The sequence below is a fragment of the Artemia sp. Qi Xiang Cuo genome, chromosome 11 (genome assembly GCF_049724085.1).
Source record: "Artemia sp. Qi Xiang Cuo chromosome 11, ASM4972408v1, whole genome shotgun sequence".
Classification (NCBI taxonomy): domain Eukaryota; kingdom Metazoa; phylum Arthropoda; class Branchiopoda; order Anostraca; family Artemiidae; genus Artemia; species Artemia sp. Qi Xiang Cuo.
In genome coordinates this window covers 21,901,210-21,926,538 of record NC_142804.1, presented here as the reverse complement: position 1 = coordinate 21,926,538, position 25,329 = coordinate 21,901,210, and the positions used below count along the sequence as shown (strand labels likewise).

Sequence of the window (25,329 nt, the reverse complement as noted above, 5' to 3'; positions counted from 1 at the left end):
ACTTTTAGCCGCTCGAACAGACTCAGTTGGTACGCTTCATTAGTCCGGTCATAGCCTAAGGCACGCTACCAAAGTTACATTACCTTAGGGCCATAGTTTGTCCCCCCTGTAAAGGGAGAATAAAGGAATCTACGACTATAACCCCCAAATACCAAAAAAGACACTTAACAGCACAACTTCAGATATATATATATATATATATATCTATATATATATATATATATATATATATATATATATATATATATATATATATATATATATATATATATATATATATATATATATATATATATATATATATATATATATATATATATATATATATATATATATATATATATATATATATATATATATATATATATATATATATATATATATATATATATATATATATATATATATATATATATATATATATATATATATATATATATATATATATATATATATACATATTTTTTTTTCATGTTTTTTTTCCTGACCATATTGCGTTATTTTATTCACGAATGCTTGCTGAGCACGATTTTGTCCCAATATATGTTTCACTCACTCATTCTTCCAATTCTCAGCTTTTCTAAATTATTCACCATTTTTTGTTTTTTGTTTAGTGCATTTAACAGCATATCCTCGCATGTCCTTATGCTTGTTTGGGGACATTTTCATTGGAAAAGCCATTCTTTTGGTATTTTTAATGGAAAAAAATAAAAAAATAACAAATGTGCCCCTCCTTCTAGATATTGAACAATGCTTACTGTGTTTAGCAGCAAACCCTCGCAAGTACTGCACTTGGTACGCGGTAGATCGTCTTTCTATTATAATTGTCTCAGCACACAGTAGTACGCTGCACTGATCATCTGACAATCACACATAAAACAATATACGAAACTTCTTGTCGGTCCCAAAAATAGTGGCAAGCAATATGCCAGCTGGGATCCAAGTCTTGGCTTTCATATTTTCACTCGTGTTAACACAATTCAGTGATTTCTCATGAATGCATTATGAAAGCGCAGCACATACAGCCTTTTCAGTTTTTGCTATCCAAACTGTGCCTTTACATTCGCTGAATTTCGGCCAGTTACAGGGTCTTGCTAGTCAGAAACCACATGGAAATCCTTTGCGCAATCGATCGGCTATCTCACCAATTGAGGGTGTGTTTGCCATGCTAATTATTAGATCAAACGAGCTCTAACAGCCACTCGCCATTCTCGGAGTGCGTCCTTAAAACCACCCTTAAAGGTGTTCAGGCCAACACTATGATAAAATTTTTAGTGTTTGATACGTCCTCAATCCAAACTCTTTTGACAAAAAAAACTTTTTGTGAAACCTTTGACCCGCAAAATACGCTGACAAGAAATGAAATAAAGATATATATGCCATGTTCTTCTTTTTTTTTTCTTGAAGAAACACCAAGAAAAACCTACTTTTTTTGGTATTTATTAAAATCCAGAATTAGCCCCAAAATACCTTGATATTGCCTGAGTAAGAAGATCTATAGAACAAGTTTTACTACCTAATAATTTGTGGTGAAGATTGTAAAAAAATAATTGTTAGTAGTGAAAAATACAAGTACATTACTCAAATTTCTGCAAGTGTTTATTATATAAAAAGGATACGATCAGTTCCTGGAAAAAGCGTCCGTGATGTAATTAACTCCGCCATGATGCAACCAACCGACCAGATATCCACTGTAAATAGAATAGTAAAATAGACAGTAATAGTAAATTAGGTAGTAATAGTAATTACGCTAGTAAAGTATATAGTAATAGTAATTATACTAGTACAGTAGTGAAGTAGATAGTAATAGTAAAGTAGATTGTAATAGTAACTATTCAACTAAAGTATTAAAATGGACAGTAAGTCAGGTAGTAATAGTAACGTCGTTAGTAATTTAGTTTATACCAGTATTGTAGACAGTAAAGTAGATATTTATCGTCAAGTAGATAGTAATAATAATTAAACCAGTAAAGTTGATAGTAGTAGCAAAATAGATAGTAATAGTAATTATACTAGTAAAGTAGTAAAGTAGATAGCAATAGTAAAATAGATTGTAATAGTAATTATACTAGTAAAGTAGTAAAATAGACAGTAATAGTAAAGTAGATAGTAATAGTAATTATACCTGTAATGTAGATAGTGAAGTAGGTATCAATATCAATTAAACTAGTAAAGTAGATAGTAATAGTAAAGTAAGTTGCAATAGAAATAATACTAGTAAAGTAGTAAAGTAGATAGCAATTGTAACTTAGATAGTAATAATAATTTTACCAGTAATGTAGACAGAAGGGCAGATAGTAATAGTAACGCCGGAAATAATTGTGATTTTACCAGTAATGTAGACAGTAAAGTATATAGTAATAGTCAATTAGGTATTAATAATAATTAAAATATTAAAGTTGATAGTAATAGCAAAGTAGGTAGTAATAGAAACAATACGAGTAAAGTAGATAGTAATAGTAATTATACCAGTAAAGTAGTAAAGTAGATAGTAATAATAATTATACTAGTAAAGTAGTAAAGTAGATAGTTAAGTAGATAGTAATAGTAATTATACATGTAAAGTATTAAAGTAGATAGTAATAGTAAAGTAGATAGTAATAGTAAAATAGATAGTAATAGTAATTATACTAGTAAAGTAGACAGTAATAGTAAAGTAGATAGTAATAGTAATTATACCAGTAAAGTAGTAAAGTAGATAGTAATAGTAAAGTAGATAGTAATAATAAAGTAGATAGTAATAGTTACTATAATAGTAAAGTAGATAGTAATAGTAAAGTAGATAGTAATAGTAATTATACTAGTAAAGTAGTAAAGTAGATAGTAATAGTAAAGTAGATAGTAATAGTAAATATACAGTAAGATAGAAATTATAGAACGTTTTGTCCTTAAATTCACTGCAATCCAAACAAAGTATTTACAACTTTCCTAATTTTTAGGATAGCGCAAATTGGTTTTTAGGAGTTCTTCTAGGGGGACCTTTTTCGTTCGAGTATTTAATCAAAGAAAAAAAAAACGACTATGAAATTACAGTGCATGGCTGAATAATATAGCTTTATTTTTGTAAATCCGTCTCTATAAAATATCTATCTGTTTGTTTTCAATACATTTTCTGTTTTCCCCCAGTAAATCCTTTCTTACGAAATCCTTCAACCATTTTCGGGGATAACCTGCCTTTCGTTTGGCCCTATATAGCAGGTAAAAAAGAACGTTATTTGGTAATCTGTCATCCATCATCCGCAGAATATATCCAACAAACCGGGATAGAACAACATCTTCTGTACAGCCCGCTGTTTGAAATACGGTCAGTCAGACGAGTACCCAAAACAATCTGTAGACTATTCCTACAGAAAACATCTAATAAATCCTTCTCAGTCTTTGGGAGCACCCATGTTTCAGAACTAAACTTGACCACTGTCATCACTGTAGTTTCCAATATTCTGATTTTGGTTTGCAGACTTATCTTCTTATTCTTGCAAACCTATAGTTCCAAAAATTAATTTTCCATATATTTTATATACGTGTTATATTTTATATAACATATTATATTTTATATACAGTTATATTTTATATACGTGTGCTTTCTGCTATTGGATTGGAATTATCATGTTAAAGCGAAATTATTACACGAAACAATCTTACAAGTATTTAGGCACTTTATTTTCGTTAGGTTTTTTTTATTCATTTTATGCTGGAATTTATTATTCAAATTAGCCATACAGTCTTCTAAGGGCTTAATAGTAACCTATATCCAATACCTTTAATCCCAGTTTTTTTCAAATAAATTTTATTGAAAAAAGGAAATCCGTATGAGGCCAATAATCAAGAACGACATTTTGTTCCACTGGGTTTTGGACACCGGTTTCACCAAAAAAAAGATTTCGCGAAATAAGGAGTTTTTTCCTGAGGATAAATAAGATAATACATACAATTACTTCGGTTACTTAACAAATGCCTGTCTTCAAAAGAAAAAGAGCAAGAAAAATATCGAAAAAAAGTCAACTAAATACTTTAACCAATACTTTTCCTCAACAAAATATAAAATATAAAATGGAGCTTCCAATTAAATAGCGGGTGATAAAAAGGCGGAATTAATACTAATTTTAAGTCTTTCTTATGATAATTTTTTGACAAATATTGGTAATAGCTCTGAGGTATTTTCCAGCGACAACAATCTGGATGGTCAATCTTAGGGTGTGATGAAAATTAGCATTGGAATAATGCAGAAATCTATTCTGGATGGAGTTTGAAATTTTTACATGGAAGGGGACGTGAAGCAAAAAAGGTAAACTATGTACAAATATTGGAATAAAGCAAAATCGTCAAAATCACGCACTTGACGATCTAAAATAATAAATCAAAGAAAATAAAAAGCTGAGAGAATTGCTTTTAATAAAAGAGTTGATGATGTGACAACCAAGATTAAATTCTAATTTTTCTGGTCCTACTGTCGGAAAGGTTCTAATTTTAAGATTGAGGGCCGGAAACTTATTTGTAGTGGCAGGGTTATTTAACTCTTTTTTAACGATCGGGACAGTCGTTGGAAAACAATCTTGATGACAAATCTTCTGGATTGAAGGGTCGAAGAATATGAAAACTTGAATAGAGGAAATTTGTTGAGACTTCTTACCTGTTTGTGAATATCTCATCCAGTTGAGCATAATTTCTGGAGCTCTGTACCAACGAGTAGCAACGTAACCAGTCATTTCAGTAAGTTTCTGCAGGTCGCGCTAAACCGAAGTCTAATATTTTCAGCTCACAATCTTCATTGACAGCTATATTTGAGAGTTTGAGATCCTACAAAAAATTAAATTTTATGATTTTTTATTTTATTTTATGCTTATTCAGTAAAAAGTTGCAACAATAAAAAAAAAATTGTAAAAAAAAGGAGCGACAAAAGGCGCGAAAAAGCCACACTAAAAGTAAAATATATAAAAACGAGCGAAAAAAGGCACAAAGCAGAAATAAATAGGATGCATAATTTGGATTGATTTGACGTCACGTAAGGACACTTTCTCGAAAGTATTTTCGGAGCTTTCCTCAAAAAATTTCAGTCGGCCACAAAATTTAGCGAGTAAGATGTCGACAGAATCACCCTTGTTTTACACTCAATCTTTAAATTCTAAATATAAGCTCATTATCGATAAAATAGGCAGTGCTCTTTAGAAATTTCTCGGGAGTTCAGCAATGATCATTAATTTCCCCACAATTATCTATAATTGTCACACAACCCCCTCTTTTTTAGGCTTTTTTGACAAACTTAGACCTTATTCTCTGAAAAACAGCCCAATATCCAAGCCAGTTTAAGAAGCATAATATTTTCTTTTAACTTAACTTAGTAGGACTTATTTTCCACTCTTTTGGAAAAAAAACTATTTTACACGGTAAAAGTGGTATTTTAAGTATAAATACAACAAACACCATCTCTATTATTACAATAGTACTTACAGATTGGGTGTATTTTAACTCGTTCATCAGCTCTTTGTCATAAAAAATTTCAAAAGACAGGAGTAGAGGCATGAAGGATATTAACTTAGGAGTACAGAAGTACAAAAGATACGAAATATGACACAAAATTTTAGGTGTTATGACGTGTCGATGTTATGACTGTCGACGTTCTGACGGTTAGTGGTTCTGATGGCATTTCGTTTTAATAATTTTTTTAGGTGTTATGACGTGTCGATGTTATGACTGTCGACGTTCTGACAGTTAGTGGTTCTGATGGCTTTTCGTTTTGATAATTTTTTTAGGTGTTATGACGTGTCGATGTTATGACTGTCGACGTTCTGACGGTTAATGGTTCTGATGGATTTTTGTTATGAAAATTTTTTATAAATTTAAATAATAGTAATAAGTATATTAGTTTAGAAACAAATTTCGGCTACATATTTGCACATCGGGGGGGGGGGGGGTAAAGCAGAGCAAATATTAAATATGTAAGCTAACATAACCTAGGTACCTTAGGTTCCTTAGTGTGACAGAATATTCCTGTTCTTTATACTTTTCTTGCAAATAGATGAGAAAAAAAACAAATTTGTTTCCTTTTGATTTGACGTTCAGATTTTCTTCAATCTGCTCATGTTTGCTCACTTATTGATTACTGCGTCTTACCTAAATGATGACATCTACAATACCCTTATTTATTTTTCGCCACAAGGATTTAACGTTAAGGACTTTTTGAGTGATGCAACTGGAGTTTAAAATGGCAACCCCGACTAACTCGAAAATAGAACGGGACAAATAATTTTACTAGAAATAATTTGACATTTACATTTCTGCACTTTATGATTTCAATTTCAAATCATTAATTTCAGCATCATCAAAGAAAAACCTTAAAAGAGGGAGAAGGAAAATAGCTTAAAAAGGTCAGACATACTCTATGAATAATACCCGCTGAGTGGATGTATTTTAGTCCTCTAAGGATTTGATAAACAAGAAACTGGACATGATCATCCGACAATTTTTGAGTCTTCATAATGTTATTCAAGTCAGCTCCCATTAAATGAGTAACCAAATATCTGAAAAGAAAAAGTACAAATTTCATCTACTTACATAATGAGTAAAGAAAAAAGGAAAACAAAGAGAGAAGACGGTAAAAGTATACCATGAGCGACAGAGCTCAAAAAAGTACACACATAGTACACTTAATTACTGCCAAATCGTAAACACCTATACTCTGGCTGGTTACCTACCCTTCCCCCTTCTTAAACAGAGGGATTCTACAATTTATTGGGAATAAGTTTTTATGTTTAAGCCTAAACACTCAGTTGGTCAGAGTTCATGCTACCCACCTCTCCCCCTCCACAAAAGACAATTTTCTAGCCCCACTCATCTCAGAAATAATGATTACATAATTGAAATTTCTAGACCTAGAGTACTAATACTAGACCCACCAATTTTTTTTTTTACAAAACTTGTCAAAATTTTTTTTTACAGCCTTTGCATTTTTTTTCTTTTACGAGTTGATCAAACATTTCATTTGGGGTTCAAACTGGGTACCCCCCCCCTTCTTGGCAACGGCCCTGGAGACAAGATACGATTCGCCTGCATTATGGAGAAACGCACAAATGAGGGAGGGTCATCCATGATCTTTCTTCTGGCCAAAAATAAAAAATCCCATCTTTTTTTAGACAGAAGCTTGAAAACTCTATAGTAGGGTTCTCTGATATACTGAATCTGATGTTGTAATTTACATTAAGATCACTTGACTTTTTGGGGGTATTCTCCCCACCCCTTTTCTGTAAACTCAGCAAATTTCCTCAGGCTCATAGATTTTGATGGGTAACATTAAACTTAATGAATTTTATGGATTTGGAATCAGCATAAAAAGCCAATTCCTTTGGTTTAATAATTGTTATCAAAATTTGTTTCGAAACTAAAAATATAGTTTCGGTTTCTATTGGGCAGACTCGTTCCTTACTTATAGTTCGTTACCACAATTTGTTTGATTGAATGCTGCTAGCTCTAAGCAACCGTCGTTATCCAGTATAAATTTAAAAAGCCTGACAAGCTTAAACTATCCTTGATTTTAATTTATCAAAATTTAGAATTTTATTGGAAGTCTTTGGATCTCTCTTTGGACCCAACCTGAAGTTCTTGGAAATTGTTCTCGGAAGTTCCTGGAAGAATATTCTTCTATTTTTAAACTCTGTTTAGGATTAAAAAACCACACAGACTTGGTTGGTAAAGGCTAATTTTAAAAATGCACACACAAAAAAAAGACCTGTTGCGCCATTTGGAAAAAGCTGATATTTTATTTTCAGCCTGCCGTAAGAAAAAAAGATACAAAAGGTGGTGCTAGATGGGGTTGGCTGTTTTATTATTTATTTTTTTCCATAGAGACAAAATTGAATTTGCACTGTTATTAGTTTTCTATACTATTTACTTTCGATCAGTTGGCAAAATGACAGGAATGCTCCATAGACATATTAAACAGCCACAACTAGATAAAAGATTTTTAGGGGGTGTATCGACCATCAATAACCTTTTGGTAGATCTAATGCCACCTGTTTTATATGGAAAAATTAAGGATGACGCATAATTAAATTTCAGATTTTTAAGGGTGTCGAAAGGGGACATTTCGTGTAAAGATTAGAGTTTCTGATAGAGAAATAGAGTACGCCAAGCCCTGAAGTTGACGCTATTTTTGAACATTGGCGAAAAATCTCTCCGTGAAAGAAACTGCATTTCCGGGAAAAATATCATTTTTGAGCATAACCAGAATTGTTCAGGTGAATATACAATAAAGTTCCAGCTCCCAATTAACTTGAAATAATCCGCAATTGCCCATTTTGACAGTTCAATTTATTTTTTTTTCTACTAATTTTCGATGCAAGAACCGCTAAACGTTCCAGAATCGTCTTGCTGCCTTTAAAAACCAAGAACTTGCATTTAATGCTACATAATATATAACAAAGTTAATTTTTTTTTTAAACATCACATTTTGCCGCAATTTTAAAATTCACAAGTTTTTCTGCAGTTGTAAGTCAATTTATGACCATAGAAGTAGAGGCGTCACTAGAAAGAAAGTTTGGCAGGGGGGGGGGGGATGGGTTTTACTGACTGGCTGGTAAATTTTACCGACTAATTTGGGTGATATTGCCACTAGAATCAGTTCCTTTGTTTACTGATTGAGACTGATCCTCTGCCACTGATTTTACGTCATTTATTTTCATAATCCCATTTATCTAGTAAAAACCAAAAAAAATTCAGGCAGTAAAATAGCGGCACTTCGCACCACTGTTTAATTGGTTCAGTTTTTTTTTACCAACTGACTGATAACATTGGGAGGAGGGGTCCCTTCCCCAATGTGTTACGCCCCTGCATATGAGCAGTTGTAATCAAGTAAGTCTCCGAACCAAGATGAATATTGAAAGCTACAGTGATGACAGTGGTCAAGTATGGTTCCGAAACGCGGGCGCTTCGGAAGACGGAGGAGGATTCGTGAGATGTTTTCCAGAGGAACTGTCTACGGATAGTTTTGGCCACTCGTTTGACGGACCATGTTGAAGACAACGAACTCTACTAAAAAATGTTGTGAAAAACTTGAGATGGCTTGGACTCGTTTTGCAGATAAAGGATGACAGATTGCCAAAGATCGTCCTTTTTAAGCAATCCATCTAGGCTCAAACGAGAAGCAGGTTGTCTCCGAATAAGGTGGGAAGGGGTCGTAAAAGAGGAACCAAAGGAAACTGGAGGTTCTTGGGACGGGTTAAAGAGATAACCTTTGAATAGATTGTGGTGAAGGAGGAACGTGCGTAGCTGTGTTGGTCTCAGGCGGCTTGGTTATCAGAAGTATTATAAATTTTAGTACAAGCATTCAATTTATTCTTTTCATCGAAGAATATCGACTGTATGCTTTTAATCTAAAGAATACCTTATAAATACTTTGAAATAGTTAGGTTTCTAGGTCATTCCCTTTCATTTTAAAGCTTGTAACAGAATTCAGTAGTGCCAAGCTCCGTATCCTCAATTATATATACACAATGATATATTTAGAAAACCTCGTTTCCGGTATTATAACCTGATTTACACAAAAATATAGCCAAATTGTGCGTATTCCAAAATTCTAACACTATTTTTTTTTTTTTTTTACAAACGGTCTAAACATCTAACAGAAGAAACAGGAAAAATCCTCCCCCTGAAACCCATCAAATTTGAGTGTTATTTTCTTTTCGTCAGGGGGTCCTCCAGACCCCTGATAACTTCTCGGAGTGGTTTTAGAGTCGATTTATATATTATTGTCATATTATCACTTACCGCGGTAAATACAAAGAGTATATTTCTCAATGATATTGCAATAAATAAGTGTTTTTAACCAGAAAAAATATTTGAGCATCTCTGTTCCATAGAGGCATATATCAATGTTCCCGGGAGCACCGCTTTGAAACTAGTCGTTAATGAAAAAGATGGCAAGGGCACCATCTCCATTTTTTAGACATACCAGCCCTGAAAAGTAGATTTTCTGAGATCTTTGGAAAGCTAATGGCGACATCAAAAGAAAAATTCTTTTTCGCTCTGCCCATGCCCTGTGATTGGATACCCACATAAACAAACCGAAAACAAAATTGAATCCCTCTCGTGGGAACATGTACAGGCAAAGAATCGTGTATTAACAGACTCTAAATGCTGGTAAGCATTATATTGAGGAAGCAAGGGCAATTTAGATTCCTAGTGTGTAGAATACTCCAGATGTTTAAAGTGTCCATAGACTAAAAAAATAAAATAATGAATGAGCTAAAAACTGTTCAAAGAGAAGGGATTATGTTATTCTTCCATAAATTTCACGGGATAACAACAAAAATTAAAAATAGAACTTAAAAAAATCCGACGAAAATAAAAGAACTAAAATTGCTCCCAATAGCGTTATTTGATGTCTAAATATTTTTATTCTCGTATTTGGAAGGGCACCCAAATCTTACATGCTCAAACTGATCCTGCAAAAAACAAAAACAAATCTACCGGTAAGATCCATTCCCCGTTTTTTTCTCTGTCTCATAGAACCATAGAACTAGGGAAAGAACAGAGTTTGATGAGACTCGGTTTCGTCTTTTCGGACACTGAAATTTAGACAACCCAAAACAATCTAGTTTCAAAGATATTACTCCCGTCGATTACCAACGATCATCAGGTGTCGGAAAAGACGACACGAAGCTCAAAAGTGGGCTAATCAGATTAAGTAAGTATTGGCCTTCTATGCAGAACCTTTTCATTCATTTACTATTCGTATGGCTGAAGTACAAGTTTCATTATTTTTCTTTGCAGAACCCGTTTAAAAAAATAAAATTAGATCACATACTAAGATGGCAATAAAACAATCGTAGCAAGAAAAGTACTTACATATCATTAAAATCATTCAATGACTGGCCAGGAGTCAATACATCAAGAAGGCCAATAACCTAAAAGAAAACGAAAAAGATTATATTAAAATTAAGTACTCATCATGAGCGTCGTTGTAACTAGCTCAGTTTACTATCAGCCTATATGCGTGTCCCAGCATAACGATTTCTTGTACACGACTTTAAAAGATGACATTGGCTAATGCATTTTAACAATGTAAACTATTAGGAATTGAACTAGAGCCAAATGTGACTTCTGTGCCACGTTGGTTGATAGCTTTTGAACTAAAGGTTCAGCAACACTTTCAAATTACAAATTCATCTCTCTTACAGAGGCGCCAATTAGGGGAGGGGCTAGATTTTGAAATATACCACTATTAAGTATACAATTTCTAGAGGGACATATAACTACCTTTCGAAGACGAGGTTGGAGACGACTTTTTGCTATCCCTATGGAGGCAAGACGGGAATTTAATCAATTTCACTCTTTCCGCTTAAAAGTAAGAAATATGGGTTATTTCATTCAATAGCCAAAGGGTATAAATAGCAGTGGTGGGCACCTTTTCTTGACACTTTTCAAACTGCTGATGGCAACCACCAGCACACGATTTTTTTTATTATTTTTTTTGGGGGGAGGGGAATAATAAAGAAAAATCATATGTTATAATTTGTCATTTATCGCTAGTATTATTCGTTTCATTTTTTAATCTGTGCTTATTATTTGTCATTTTGTTTGCACTTTTATAGTTATCAGAGACAACGCTATAGCGTTGCTTATAGTAAAGACCATACGGCTCCAATGTTTTATTATTACTATTTTTTTGCAGAGGCACTTCATATGGAAGGGGTCGTCATATAAACTTCAAAAAGGGCTTATTTGAATGGAAATCGGTGTTTTAGTGCCCTTTTTAAGGGTCAAAAGTGATTGGAGGGCAACTCGCCCCCCCCCCACGCCCATCCTTCCCCCAAACACATCCAATCCAAATTTTGAGATAGCCATTTTGTTCAGCGTAGTTGATTTCCAGATAAAAAATATGTTTCTGAGGAGGGCACTCCCCCACAACCCTCAGGGAAAGGGTTTTAAGCTATGCCGTGGGGGCATATAAGGTTTTTATAGAAGGCGTTGTCGTAAAAGCTTAAAAATAAACTCATTCGATTGGAAATTCAAAGGGATAGTGCCCCTTTAAATAGTCAAAAGTGATTGGAGGGCAACTATCCCCCCCCCAAGCTCATAATTTCCCCAAACACATCAAATCAAAATTTGAGATATCTATTTTGTTCAGCATAGTTGATTCCCAGATAGAAAATATGTTTTTGAGGAGGACACTCCCCCACAACCCTCAAGGCAAGGGTTTTTAAGTTGTACCCTGGGGTCATATAAGGTTTTCATAGCAGGCGTTGTCGTAGAAACTTCAAAAAAGGCCCATTCGATTGAAAATACAAAGGGCTAGTGCCCTTTTCAATAGTCGAAAGTGATTTGAGGGCAACTAACCCCCCTCTCACGGCCACATTTTCCCAAAACACATCCAATCAAGATTTTGTGACAACCATTTTATTAAACGTAGTTAAACGAAGTTCCGAAAATTAGGTCTTTGAGGATGACAACTCCTCCACAGCCCTCACGGGCAAGGGTTGTAATTTATGCCCTGGGGGCATATAAGGTTTTGTGTAGACAACGTTGTCGTAGAAACTTCAAAAAGGGCTAATTCGAGTGGAAATTTAAACTGCTAGTTCCCTTTTTAATAGTCTAAAGTGATTCTAAGGTAACTGACACCCCTTCCACGCCCACCATTTACCCAAACACATCCAGTCAAAATTTTGATATAGCAATTTTGATCAACATAGTTGAAAGTTCTTGAAATTATATATTTGAGCAGGACACTCTCCCCACAGTCTTTAGGGTTAAGGGTTATAGGTTATGCCCTGGGGGCATATATGGTTCTTGTGGAAGGAATGCTCGTATAAACTTCAGAAAGGGCTCATTTGATTGGAAATTGAAAGTTCTAGTTCACTTTTTAAGCGTCAAAAGATATTGGAGGGTAACCAGCTCCCCCCCCCCAAAAAAAAAAATTTTTTTTTTCCAAATGCATCAAATAAAAATTTTATGATAGCTATTTTGTTAAAACTAGTTCAAAGATCAAACAAAAAAAATTCCAGTGTCGACACAAGCCACCAGGGCTCGGGGGCAGGGGTTGTAAGTTAAGCCCTGGGGGCATATATGAGTCTTATGGAAGGGATGGTCGTATTAGCTTCAAAGAGGGATCATTTGATTGGAAATTGAAAGTTCTAGTTCACTTTTTAAGAGTCAAAAGAGATTGGAGGGCACCTAGCCCCCTCCTCCACGTCCTTGTTTCCTCAAACCCATCCGATAAGAATTTTGAGATAGCTTTTTTTAAATAGTTGAATTACCATAGAACAAAACTCAGGGGTCAACACAGCCCCCCAGGGCCTGAGGGCAGGTGTTGTAAGTCATGCCCTGGGGGAATACATAGTTCTTATTGAAGGGATGCTCGTAAAAAATTCAGAGATGGCTCATTTGATTGGAAAATGAAAGTTCTAGTTAAGCATTTAGAGTCAAAAGAGATTGTAGGGCAACTAGCCCCCCCCCCACGTCCCTTTTCGCCAAATGCATCCAATTAAATTTTGAGATAGCCATTAAGTTAAAAATTTCTCAAAAGTCGGATATCAAAAACTCAGGGGTCTTCACAACCCCCAAGGGGCCGGGCAGGCGTTTTAGATTATGCCTAGTGGCCTAACTTGTTCATTTGAAAGGGATGCTCGTGTAATATTCAGAGGCGGCTCATTATATTGGAAATTGAAAGTTCGAGCTCACTCTTTAATAGTTAAAAGAGATCCAAGGGCAGCTAGCCCCTCCCCCCCACGCCTTCTTTTTCAAAACCCATCTGATGAAAATTTTGAGATAGAAATCTTGTTAAAATAGTTCAAAAGTAGGATAAGAAAAAATCCGGTGTCAATAGAACCGCCCAGGGCACAGGGGAAGGCGTTCTAAGTTATGCCCTAAGGGCATGTATGGTTCTTATAAAAGGGATGCTCGTATAAACTTCATAGAGGGCTCATTTGATTGGAAATTGAAAGTTCTAGTTCACTTTTTAATAGTCAAGAGAGTTAAACTAGCCCCCACCCCATGCTCTTTTTTCCCCAAACCCGTCCGCTACAAATTTTGAGATGGCCAGTGTTTTAGAAATTTTTCAAAAATTAGATAACAAAAACACCCCCCCCCGAGCCCGGGGGATAGGCGTTGTAAGTGTTGTCCTGGGGACGTTTATGGTTCTTACGAAAGGGATGCTCGTATAAACTTCAGAGGGGGCTCATTTGATTCGAAATTGAAAGTTCTAGTTCAATTTTTAAGATTCAAAAGATATCCAAGGGCAACTAGACCCCTCCCCCCCTCCCCACTCACCCTTTTTTCCCCAAGCCCATCCGATAAAATTTTTATAATAGCAATTTCATTAAAAATAGTTCGAAGGTAAGATAAGAAAAATTCCTGTGTCGACGGAACCCGCCAAGACCCGGAGGCAGGCGTTATGAGTAATGCTCCAGGGGCATATATAGTTCTTATGGAAGGGATGCTCGTATAAACTTCGGAGAGGGCTCATTTGATTTGAAATTGAAAGTTCTTGTTCACTTTTTAAGAGTCAAAAGAGATCGGAGGGCAACTAGCCCCCCCCCCCCCATCCTCCATGCCCTAAATGCATCAGATAAAAATTTTGAGATAGACATTTTGTTAAAAAAAAAGTGCAAAGTTCTGATAACAAAAAACTCCGGTGTCGAAACTGCCCCCAGGGCCCGCAGGTAGGCGTTATAAGTTATGCCCTGGGGGCATATATGGTTGTTATGGAAGGGATGCTCGTATAAAATTCCTAGAGGGCTCATTTGATTGGAAATTGAAAGTTGTAATTCACTTTTTAAGAGTCAAAACTGATTGGAGGGCAGCTAGCCTCCCCCCACACTCCATTTTTTTTCCCAGAGGCACTTCTTATAGAAGGGGTCGTCGTATAAGCTTCAAAGGAGGCTCATTGGATTGGAAACCGAGAGTTCTAGTGCCGTTTTTGAGATTCAAAAGTGATCAGAGGGCAACTGGCCCCCAAAGCCCTTTTTCCACAAATACATCTGATAAAAATTTGAGGTAGCCATTTTGTTAGAAATAGTTAAAAGATCAAAAACAAAAACTCCTTTACGTATGGTCATTTCGTGAAAAAAGTTCTAAGATCAGATAAGAAAAACTCCTGTGTCGACACACACACAACCCCCCCCCCCCCAGGGCCGGGGCAGGCGTTGTAAGTTTTACTCGAGGGGCATATATGGTTCTTATGGAAGGTAGGCTCAGATAAACCTCAGAGAGGGTTCATTTGAATGGAAACTAAAAGTTGAAGTTCATTTTATCAGAGTGAAAAAAGATCATAGGGCAACTAGCCCCTCCTGCCCTCAACGCCTTTGGGTGTATCGGATGGATAAACCCATCTGATAAGAATTTCAGGTGACCATTTTGTTAAAAATAGTTCAACCATCAGATATTAAAACTCCAGGGTCGAAACAACCCCCCCGGGCCCAGGGATAGGCGTTGTAAGTTATACTCTGGGGATATATATGCTTCTTATAGAAGGGATACTCGTATAAACTTCAGAGAGGGTTCATTTTATTGAAAATAAAAAGTTCTAGTTCACTTTTTGACAGTCAAAATAGACCAAAGCTAAAACTAGTCCCCCCACGCCTTTTTTCCCCAACCCATCTAATGAAAATTTTGAGATATCAAATTTGTAAATAAGAGTTCAAAGATCAGATCATTAACAATCTGAGGTTGACAAAAATCAATTTTTAAATGTGATATTTTTACTTTGACGCCCATTTTGATATTATTATGAATATTTGATTTTTTTTTTTAAGTTTGATTTTGAAATAAGGAAGTTTTAAAAACTTGAAATTTTTTGCAATCAAAAACGGACAAAAATTAATTTTAAAAAAAACTTTCTGAAAAATAACTTTTTCAACAAAAAGTAAAGGCCATTTTAAAATTAAGCTGAGAATATAAAAATACATTTTAAAATCAAAGTTAAAAACGACCATAAATTCTTATTAAAGAATAAGTGAATCTCAAAACGAACCGAAATTAAATAAACAATCTTAGCAAAAACATACAACAAGTAATAATATAAATGAATAAATAGATCTTAAAGCGAGTAATGCTTAGATTGAATATGAATATCAAGCTTAAAACTAAAAAAAATATTTTCCTATTGAAGTATAAATGAAACTTAAAACGAACAGAAATTAAATATACAATCAATGCAAACAAATATACAAGAGATATTAATTTAAATCAATAAATAAATCTTAAAACGAGTGGAACTTAAATTGAATATGCAAATCAAGCTTGAAACGAACCAAAATCAGTACAAACAAGAGTTCGGGTATGACCTCATTCTCTCACTGTAAAAGTCTAAAACCTACTGCGTCATGACATTGGCGCTTCACTGAAAACTGTATGCGTCTTGAACAGTCTTGGAAAGTATTAAGAACATCAAATTGAATATTTGATGTATAATGATATCAATTGTTGAAAGATCCATCAGTTCAAGAAATTATTTCACTGTAATTGTATTTTTATTTTCAATACTGTAAGAACTGGAAAAGAAAATATTTGTAATATAATCCGTTTTCAGTTGAGCGCCAATGACACAGTAGGCTTTTGGTTTTTATTTACAGTTAGGAAAGGTAGCAGTATCCAAACACTCGTTTGTAGTGAAACTATTTTTATCATTAACAATTTTAAAAACAGCTAATAAATTAAACTGAATATTTGATGCATAATTATACGAGTTTCACTCGTATCAATTGTTGAATGCTCATCAGTTCAAAATGTTATTTTAACTTTAATTGTTATTGGTAATATAAAGTACAAAAGAAAATATTTGTTATAAAATTGGTTTTGGACTTTTACAGTGAGAGGAGGTCACACTCAAACTCTTGTTTGTGGTGATTTTTATTCATTTCAAGCTTTATTTGCATATTCAATTTAAGTTTCACTCGTTTTATGATTTATTTATTAATTTACATTAATATCTATTGTATGTTTGTTTGCATTGATTGTTTATTTAATTTCTGTTCGTTTTAAGTTTCATTTATACTTCAATAGGAAATTTTTTTTTTTGGTTTAAGCTTGATATTCATATTCAATATAAGCATTACTCGCTTTAAGATCTATTTATTCATTTATATTATTATTTTTATGTATTTGCTATGATTGTTTATTTAATTTCTCTTCGTTTTGGGTTTCATTTATTCTTTAACAGTAATTTCTGGTCGTTTTGAGTTTGAATTTTGAAAGATATTTGTATCTGCTGAGCTTAAGTTTAAAGTGGCCTTTACTTTTCTTTGAAAACTTATTTTTCGTATTTATTTTAATTTGTTTCATAAATGGCCGATATACTCTAATGGCCCTACTAAACTATTTGAATAAACGCCCACTCTTATGATTTTTACTTGAAGCTACAGGAATAAATAGACAGGATCACAGGTAGAAACATGGTATTTTCATTAGAAAATTTTAATGCCCAGGCGGGTAGGAATAGGGATAGATGGCATCCTAGCAAAGATAAACTTGGTGTAAGAAAAGAGAATAGTAACGGTTATAGACTGCTGCGATTTTTTAAATATAAAAATCTAGTTATAAACGTCACAGTGTTTGTTCGCAAAATGGCCCACAACTTAACATAATGGTCACATAATGGTAAGACGGCCAACCATATTGATTAAGTTATTGTAAGAGGAAAACTGGTAGGATTGTTACAAGACACCAGGGTGTATAGTGCTGTAATTGATTTTCAAAGCAAAGATCACCATATAGTAGGGTCTAGGGTACTTAAAGATGCTGTATGTGAAGTTTTAAGAGAAGAACAGCGTGTTTTCAGAAATGAGAGAGGATGCGTTGAGCAAATTTTCATTTTAAGGGAAAAAACACACGTTAGCATAACGATTTTTTTAGCACCAGAGAAGCTCTCCAGAGATCTCGAGATTTTTATGATGTGTTTCGTATGTTCTTGTATTTTCCATAATATTTGTCTGTTTTGTGTCTTTTTAAATTGTTTTGTGTCTTTATTGCTACTTTAGTCCCAATTTTCGTATCTACTGCAGAACTAGAAAAAGAGAAAATACAAAGTAAAATTTTTAACAGAAAGAATAGTCTACATTAATGTCAACATATAAAATGGGGGTAAACTGACCCATGAGATGTGCAAGTCCCGATATTTGATTGCGTATCAGAGAATTCCAGTCAGAGATTTCCAGTATCCACTTATATTTACATTAGTGGTGTATGTTCATTTTCGCACAAACATGTCAACACACCTGATTTAAGCTTGCTCTGTATAAAAAAATAACAACAAAAATTTGTCCATAAATATATGTTGCATTGCTCATTAATTATAAAAAAAAAAAAATCGACATGCTCACCCATAAGCTTTTGCAGAGATGTAAAATGTCTTGTGGTACTCAATCACGATTTGGATTATACACATTGTATAATATTTGTTGAGTATAGGCTCAAACAGATAACTCATGTTAGCAAAATTGCAGGGGTAGGGGAATGTCAAACACCGAAATTGTAGTTCAAACAATTATTGTTCAATTTTCTCCAAGCGATCCTTTGAGTCAATCTTTGCAAAAATATTTCTCCCCTGCTCCTTTTGCACAGCAATGTCTATATGTGATTTTTTCACTTTGGGAAGGATTGGCTGAGCCCCCTAGCCAGTTGCTTGGCTTTGTCGCTACCTGAATAATTAACACTAGTTTTGGCAAAAAAATAGTAATCTTTTATTTTCCCATTGTGCAGACTCTTTTGGAGTTTTCTTATTTACTAATAAAGTTATGAACTATTTCGTCAAAACAATCTGTTAGTAAGTGCAATTGCTGACCACGTGCCTCTGGATATGCCTCAACCCCTAACTAAGCACTCTAATCAGGGTGACTGCAACCTTTTGCGGCAGGTGCAGACCAGCCCAGGAATCACAGTATCTAGGTTAATTTGGCTCTATCCAGATTCCAGGTCTAGGGTCGGTTGGTCTAGCAACCCTCCACCTGAAAATAAGTGCTACGCAAAGTGACAAAATAACCTCTGATCCGAAATTTCTTCTAAGATCTCAACCATCGCGCGTCAATAAATATTCTGCTGACGACATCAGAAAGACTAAATCTTTTGGACCAAAAGGGGCTTCAAATAACCACCTGGAATGTTTTGACTGAGTACAGCTGCATCAAAGAGCCTACTTTCTGAAGAGTTTTATAAGAATAAAGTGCTGATTATCCGTCTCAAAGAGACCCATCTTACCGGAAGCGGAGAAGAGCAAGTGTGCAACAACCACTCATTGCTCTGGTCTGAAGGGAGCAAGAGAAAAATGGCGGTGGCCTCAGACTAAATAGTCTCGCCAGAAGGGCATTACTCTTGCACGAAGCCGTATCAGACAGACTAATAAAGGCCCACTTTGGACACAAGCATGGTAAGATGACTATCATCGTATGCTACTCCCCGACCAACAATTCTGACGATAAAACCAAGGAAGAGTTCTGCTCCGACCAGATGTCTCACGACTGTGTTCCCCCACGATATTACTGTTCTTCTCGGTGACACCATAGTGCGTGACCATATGGGTGTTTGTCGTGGCACAATTGGTCCTGTATCCCCGACCCACTTAATGATAATGGCCTTCGCCTGCTTGAACTCTGACAATCCCATGACCTTTCTATAGAAAATATCTACTTTCAACGTAAAACTATCCACCAATACACGTTGTATAGTAATGAAGGTTGCACAAAGAGGGTAATCAGCCACGTCATTATTTCTAAACGATGGAGATCATCACTGCGGAACTGCAGGACTTACAGATCAGCAGAGCTCAGAAATGCAGATCACAGGCTTGTGTGTGCTGAAGTCCAGCTTCTCCTCCAAGCGCAGCGATCGGAAAGAAGGCCAGTCACTGCAGATATTGGGGAACTTGAGGAGCCAGATACTCGCCTACAGTATAGTATGTAGGTATCGAATCACTTCGAGCTCCTTGGCACACTTAGCAGCAGCGAAGCCGCCTGGAAGTATTTTAAATCGCGAAGAATTCATTTTAAATGAATTCATTTTAAATGAGCGAAGCTGCACAACTGGTGCTTCACAAGAGAAGTTTTCCAAAGAAATTGTGGCTAACTTATGACACGCTGCAGGTCATAGAGCAAAGACGGAGGGCAAGACTCATTGGAGAAGTGGCCACTTATTAAAAGCCTAATGGAGTGGGGAACAGACTCATTCACCGATGAGATCTCACAGAAAATAAAACTCCTACTCCGGAAGTTGTCCTATCCAGGATGGGACACTTCTTTCTTGTGAAGGCTCCTGTCTTGAGCACTGGAAGGAACACTTCTGCTCGCTCCTAAACAACACCAGCCCGTCTGTATCTCCAAATGATAGTCTCAGCCAGTCTAGCAGTCCAAGACCTGAATCCGATGTTCCTCCAGATGAGCCCTTGAGCCCCCCACAAATGTACCTGTATCAAAGAACCCCCTTTCTGAAGAGCTTTATATGAATAAAGTGGCGATTACCGGTCTCAGAGAAAACCCATCGTACCAGAAGCGGAGAAGAACAAATAGGCAAGAACCACTCGTTGCTCTCAGATCAGAACAATATAGTTATAAACGTCACAGTGTTTGTTCGCAAAATGGCCCACAACTTAACATAATGGTCACATAATGGTAAGACGGCCAACCATATTGATTAAGTTATTGTAAGAGGAAAACTGGTAGGATTGTTACAAGACACCAGGGTGCATAGTGCTGTAATTGATTTTCAAAGCAAAGATCACCATATAGCAGGGTCTAGGGTACTTAAAGATGCTGTATGTGAAGTTTTAAGAGAAGAACAGCGTGTTTTCAGAAATGAGAGAGGATGCGTTGAGCAAATTTTCATTTTAAGGGAAAAAACACACGTTAGCATAACGAATTTTTTAGCACCAGAGAAGCTCTCCAGAGATCTCGAGATTTTTACGATGTGTTCCGTATGTTCTTGTATTTTCCATAATATTTGTCTGTTTTGTGTCTTTTTAAATATTCAATGCTAATAAGGCAGTAAAACTTACATTTTCATGGTTCATGTGCTTCAAGAGCCTTAATTTTCGGTAAGTTCTTTTTGCGTGGATTGCTGTTTGAAATGGTCTAGCAAGCTTCTTTATTGCCATTTTAGTCCCACTCTTCGTATCTACTGAAGAACTAGAAAAAGAGAAAATACAAAGTAAAATTTTTAACAGAAAGAATAGTCTACATTAATATGTCAACATATAAAATGGGGGTAAACTGACCCATGAGATGTGCAAGTCCATAAAGTCCAAAAAGTGGCGATTACCGGTCTCAGAAAAAACCCATCGTACCAGAAGTAGAGAAGAACAAATAGGCAAGAACCACTCGTTGCTCTGGTCTGGAGGAAGCATGAGAAGAAATTGCGTTGGCCTCGCGCTAAATAGTCTCGCAAGAACATTACTCTTGCACGAAGATGTACCAGACAGACTAATGAAAACCCACTTTGGACACAAACATGGTAAGACAATCATGATCGTATGCTATGCCCCGACCAACGATTCCTACAACACAACCAAGGAAGAGTTCTGCTCTGGCCAGATGTCTCACGATAGTGTCCCCCAACGATGTAACTATTCTCCTCGGTGACTTCAACGCCACAGTGCGTGATGATATAATAATAATAATAATAATGTATTTCTTACCCGTCTAAAAAAAGGAGAATGACGGAATACTATATAAAAAGTAAAAATGAACATGAGCACTAAAAACTTATTTTCACCATAAATGATCAGATCACGATGACAATGATCCATAAATGATCAGATAAATTCTATATCAGGAAGACTGATCTTTGTACACTATGCATAAGAAAACTTTCAGCAAGGGTAACAACGAATGAGTTGGTGATTCAGCCAGGAAACTTCGAAACTTCGTTTAGTTTTTTACACTTGATGGAATAAGAGGGATCACAATTTGCACATTTCATAGGGGCAAAACACGGTTGCTCACGACTGGAGGTATGTCCTCAAGAACATCTAGCACACTTTGCCGCATTTTTACATTCGGAAGCTACGCGTCCATAATGTTGGCGATTGTAGCAGCGTTTCAGAATAAACAGAAATTGCTCTATCCGAAAGCAATAATATTCGATCTGAATACCGTGTCGGATTGCAGAGGAAAGGGCACTTTCTGTCGGAACATACATTTTGAAAGTTGACGAGCTTCCGATACGGATAGCTCCTGTGCATTCTGATGAGGCAGTTTTTAAGTCTTTTTCTACTACACAACTAGGCTTCCCTTCCACAACACCGATGAAGACGAGCTCGGTCACTTTCGTTTTTGCAGTGTCGCTTTTCAGGTTTTTTTCGATTTTTTAAGCCGAAACACAGTTGGAAACTTTGATCAGCCAACAACTTTTTGATGACTTGATACAAACATTAGTATTGCTAATGCCACACTTCTCAATCAACTGTCTTTTTTTCCGTGAGATTCGATACTTCAGGTGGATTAGCCACAACAACGGAGAACAACGACGTTTCTGAGAAGTCTTTTCCCAGAAACGTTCGCTATCTCCTTGTTCGCACCTGCAGCACCTTTTACGGGTGAGTTCGTTGGCATTTTATGCGCGTCGAATTTTATGTTCAGCGCTTCTTCCAACTTGCGTTCGATTTTTAGCAGCCGGTGCGACAAATCTGCACGTGCCTTAAAACTGACTTCGGGGACCTCCGAAAGATCATAAATGCAGAACCCCATCTCATCTCTAATATCATTTTCTCGAAAAATGACATAACAGTCGTATAGCTCACTAATTAGTTTTTCCTTTGTACCGTCCTTATGGGCATTTATCTGACCACCAGCTTTCGCTAAACATTTTCTTGAGTTTGTAAAAACTCGATTCTTTTTTGTAAAAATCGCAAGCCACAACGCACACATCTTTCTTATTAATTTCAATCTCACTGTCAATGCATCGCGAAATATAGTTCAGCAATCCATCCCAGAATACTGGCATGACGCCAGCGTACAGCGGAATATAGCAAGATATTCACTTGTCAACTGTTTATGAATGGGTGTTTGTCGTGGCACAATTGGTCCTGTATCCCAGACCTTACTTACTTAGTTACTTAGGTCCTCCTGAGCCATCTGGGGCACATAGGGCGTCGACAAAGCCTCGGGAAACGTCACGTATTGGCGCTGCGGCAAGTACATCCTTCTACTGGGGTTGTAGTGATGTGTGAGCACTACGTAGATCACGATCATACACGCGTCTGAGCGTGTTTCTCGGTCTTTCCCTCTGTCGACGCCCACGCGGCTGCCATTGTTGAACCTGGTTCGGAATTCTTGAGTCCTCCATCCGAAGGATGCGGCAAAAATAGCTGCATCTCTTATTCTTTATCACTCCAGTAATAAGCGACTGGCCAGTTCTGCTGTGTACCTCGATGTTGCTGACTGTTTGACGCCAACAGATATTCAGCACGCGTCTCAAGCACATATTTTCGAAAGCTGTGTCTTTTCTTTGTCCCAACATCTGGTTTCCAGCACTCACTGGCATACAATAGCACGGACAAAACGTTGCTATTAAGAAGTCGCAGCTTTAGTGCAAGCGAGTACTTCTTTGATTTCCTTACTGGCTTAAGTTTGTTGAAAGAAGCGTTGGTCATGCCGATTCTTCTCTTGACCTCATTTTGCACCTTTCCTGTGTAATTAACCCAGCTCCCAAGGTACTTAAATTCATAGACTTGTTCGATTCTAGGATTTTTGTGCAGGAGCTCGACTGGCGAGCCTGATGTTGCCATTAATTTAGTCTTGTCTATGGTGATGTTTAGGCCAACTTTCTCCGCTTTAACGCTAATTTTATTAAGAAGTTTCTGGAATCGCTGCTTTGTCATTTACAGAAGTGCCACATCAACTGCAAAGTCAACTTCCGAGAGGATTTTATTTCCGACTGTTATTCCGAAGCCAGCCGCTTCTCTCAGAACATAATCCATTAAAATTACAAATAAAAAGGGAGATCAAAGGCATCCTTGTCACACTCCTGACATAATTTAGAAGTAGCTAGTTTTTTCGTTCTCTGTCCTTATGCAAAATTCCGCATTTTCATAAAAGGCCATGATCAAACTTATTATTTTCTTGGGGACACAATAATACTGTAGAATTTCCCAGAGTGTGTCACGGTCCACGGAATTGAAAGCCTTTTCAAAATCAATGAAGAGCATGTATATTTAGTTGGACCACTCATTTGCTTCTTCTATCAGAGTTCTGAGCGTGAATATGAGATCTGAACAAGATCTACCTGTCCGAAAGCCATGTTGCTCTTCTCTCAGATACGGACCGAGTGGTTTTTTTAGTCGTTCGGGTATTATAAACGCTACAACCTTACTTGGTACTGATATTAGGTTTATACCTCGCCAGTTATCTCAGTTAAGAGCATCATCACCTTTCTTAAATACCTTAACAATTATCCCTTTGGTCCAGTCGCCAGGGACCTTTTCAAACTGCCAGACTGTTGCAATCAGTGTTATCCACACTGAGAGGCATGTCCTCTTGATTATTTCTGAAGTTATGAAGTCTTGACCAGGTGATCTTCTATTCTTGATTTTCTTCACTGCAGCAAGTATTTCCGCAGAGATTGGGGGATTTTCGTCAATCTTAAGGTTAAGAAAGGGCATAGAAGGGATGCTTTCTCGGTCTGTTTAAAACCTTTTCGAAGTGGGACACCCATCACTCGTCAATTTTCTCAGTTTCGGTGAGAACATTTCCGCTCTCATCTTTGACTTGACTGGATCTACTGGGCAGCTCTCCTAGCATTTCATTTGTGAGCCTGTAAACTGCTTTGGAGTCTCCTTTTCTAGCTGCTTCCTCTGCTAGTCTAGCCTTTTCTTCTAAACATCTCCGCTTGTCAGCTTTTGCCGACTTCTTGATTTCTTTGTCCTTATTTCTATATAGAACATATGCAAAGACCGAAGTTCTGTCGCCGCCAGCAAAGAAAATTTGCTGTCTCAAGTCATTGCGCTGGTCAATTAGTTTCCAAGTTTCTTGTGATATCCATCTTTCCTTCGGTTTCTTCTTATACCCAAGCACATCCCTAGCAAATTGATTGTATGTTGCCTTCATGTTTTGCCATGCTGTTTCCGGACTGTCTGTGCCGTTTTCTATTTCAAGCGGAGCGAATGAATTCTTCAACTCCATACAAATTTTTCTTCAGGTTTCTCGGACATGTAGCTTATCCACATCATAAAGCTTCGTAGAATTCGACTTTGCGGTTTTAGGCACTTTCAGCTTGACTTTCAATTTTGCTACCGTCAGGATGTGGTCCGACTGGGCATCTGCCCCGCTGAAGCCACGTACGTCCAGAAGACTTGTCCGCCATCTCCTTGAAATTATGAAATGATCTATTTGATTCTTCGTCCTGCCGTATGGCGAG

At 36.3% G+C, this 25,329-nt stretch overlaps 2 protein-coding genes across 2 annotated transcripts in view; both read right to left on the bottom strand.

The window, feature by feature from the left end:
• The window catches only part of LOC148946760 (mitogen-activated protein kinase 14-like), a 69,870-nt gene that overhangs the window by 38,628 nt on the left and 5,913 nt on the right, over positions 1-25,329 (bottom strand). The window contains 6 exon segments of the mRNA XM_089096589.1: positions 1,620-1,691; positions 4,631-4,713; positions 4,715-4,797; positions 6,377-6,518; positions 10,840-10,898; positions 20,972-21,101. Of these exon segments, the coding sequence (XP_088952715.1) occupies positions 1,620-1,691; positions 4,631-4,713; positions 4,715-4,797; positions 6,377-6,518; positions 10,840-10,898; positions 20,972-21,070 (538 nt within the window). The 5' untranslated portion in view covers positions 21,071-21,101.
• Positions 23,291-23,794, bottom strand: LOC148946761 (uncharacterized). Its single transcript, XM_089096417.1, has one exon. It carries the CDS (start codon positions 23,792-23,794, stop codon positions 23,291-23,293), a length of 504 nt encoding a protein of 167 aa, XP_088952543.1.

What these genes read in the sequence shown, in the direction of transcription:
- LOC148946761 (XM_089096417.1), bottom strand. Translation starts at nt 23,794, where the DNA reads ATGACAAAGCAGCGATTCCAGAAACTTCTTAATAAAATTAGCGTTAAA.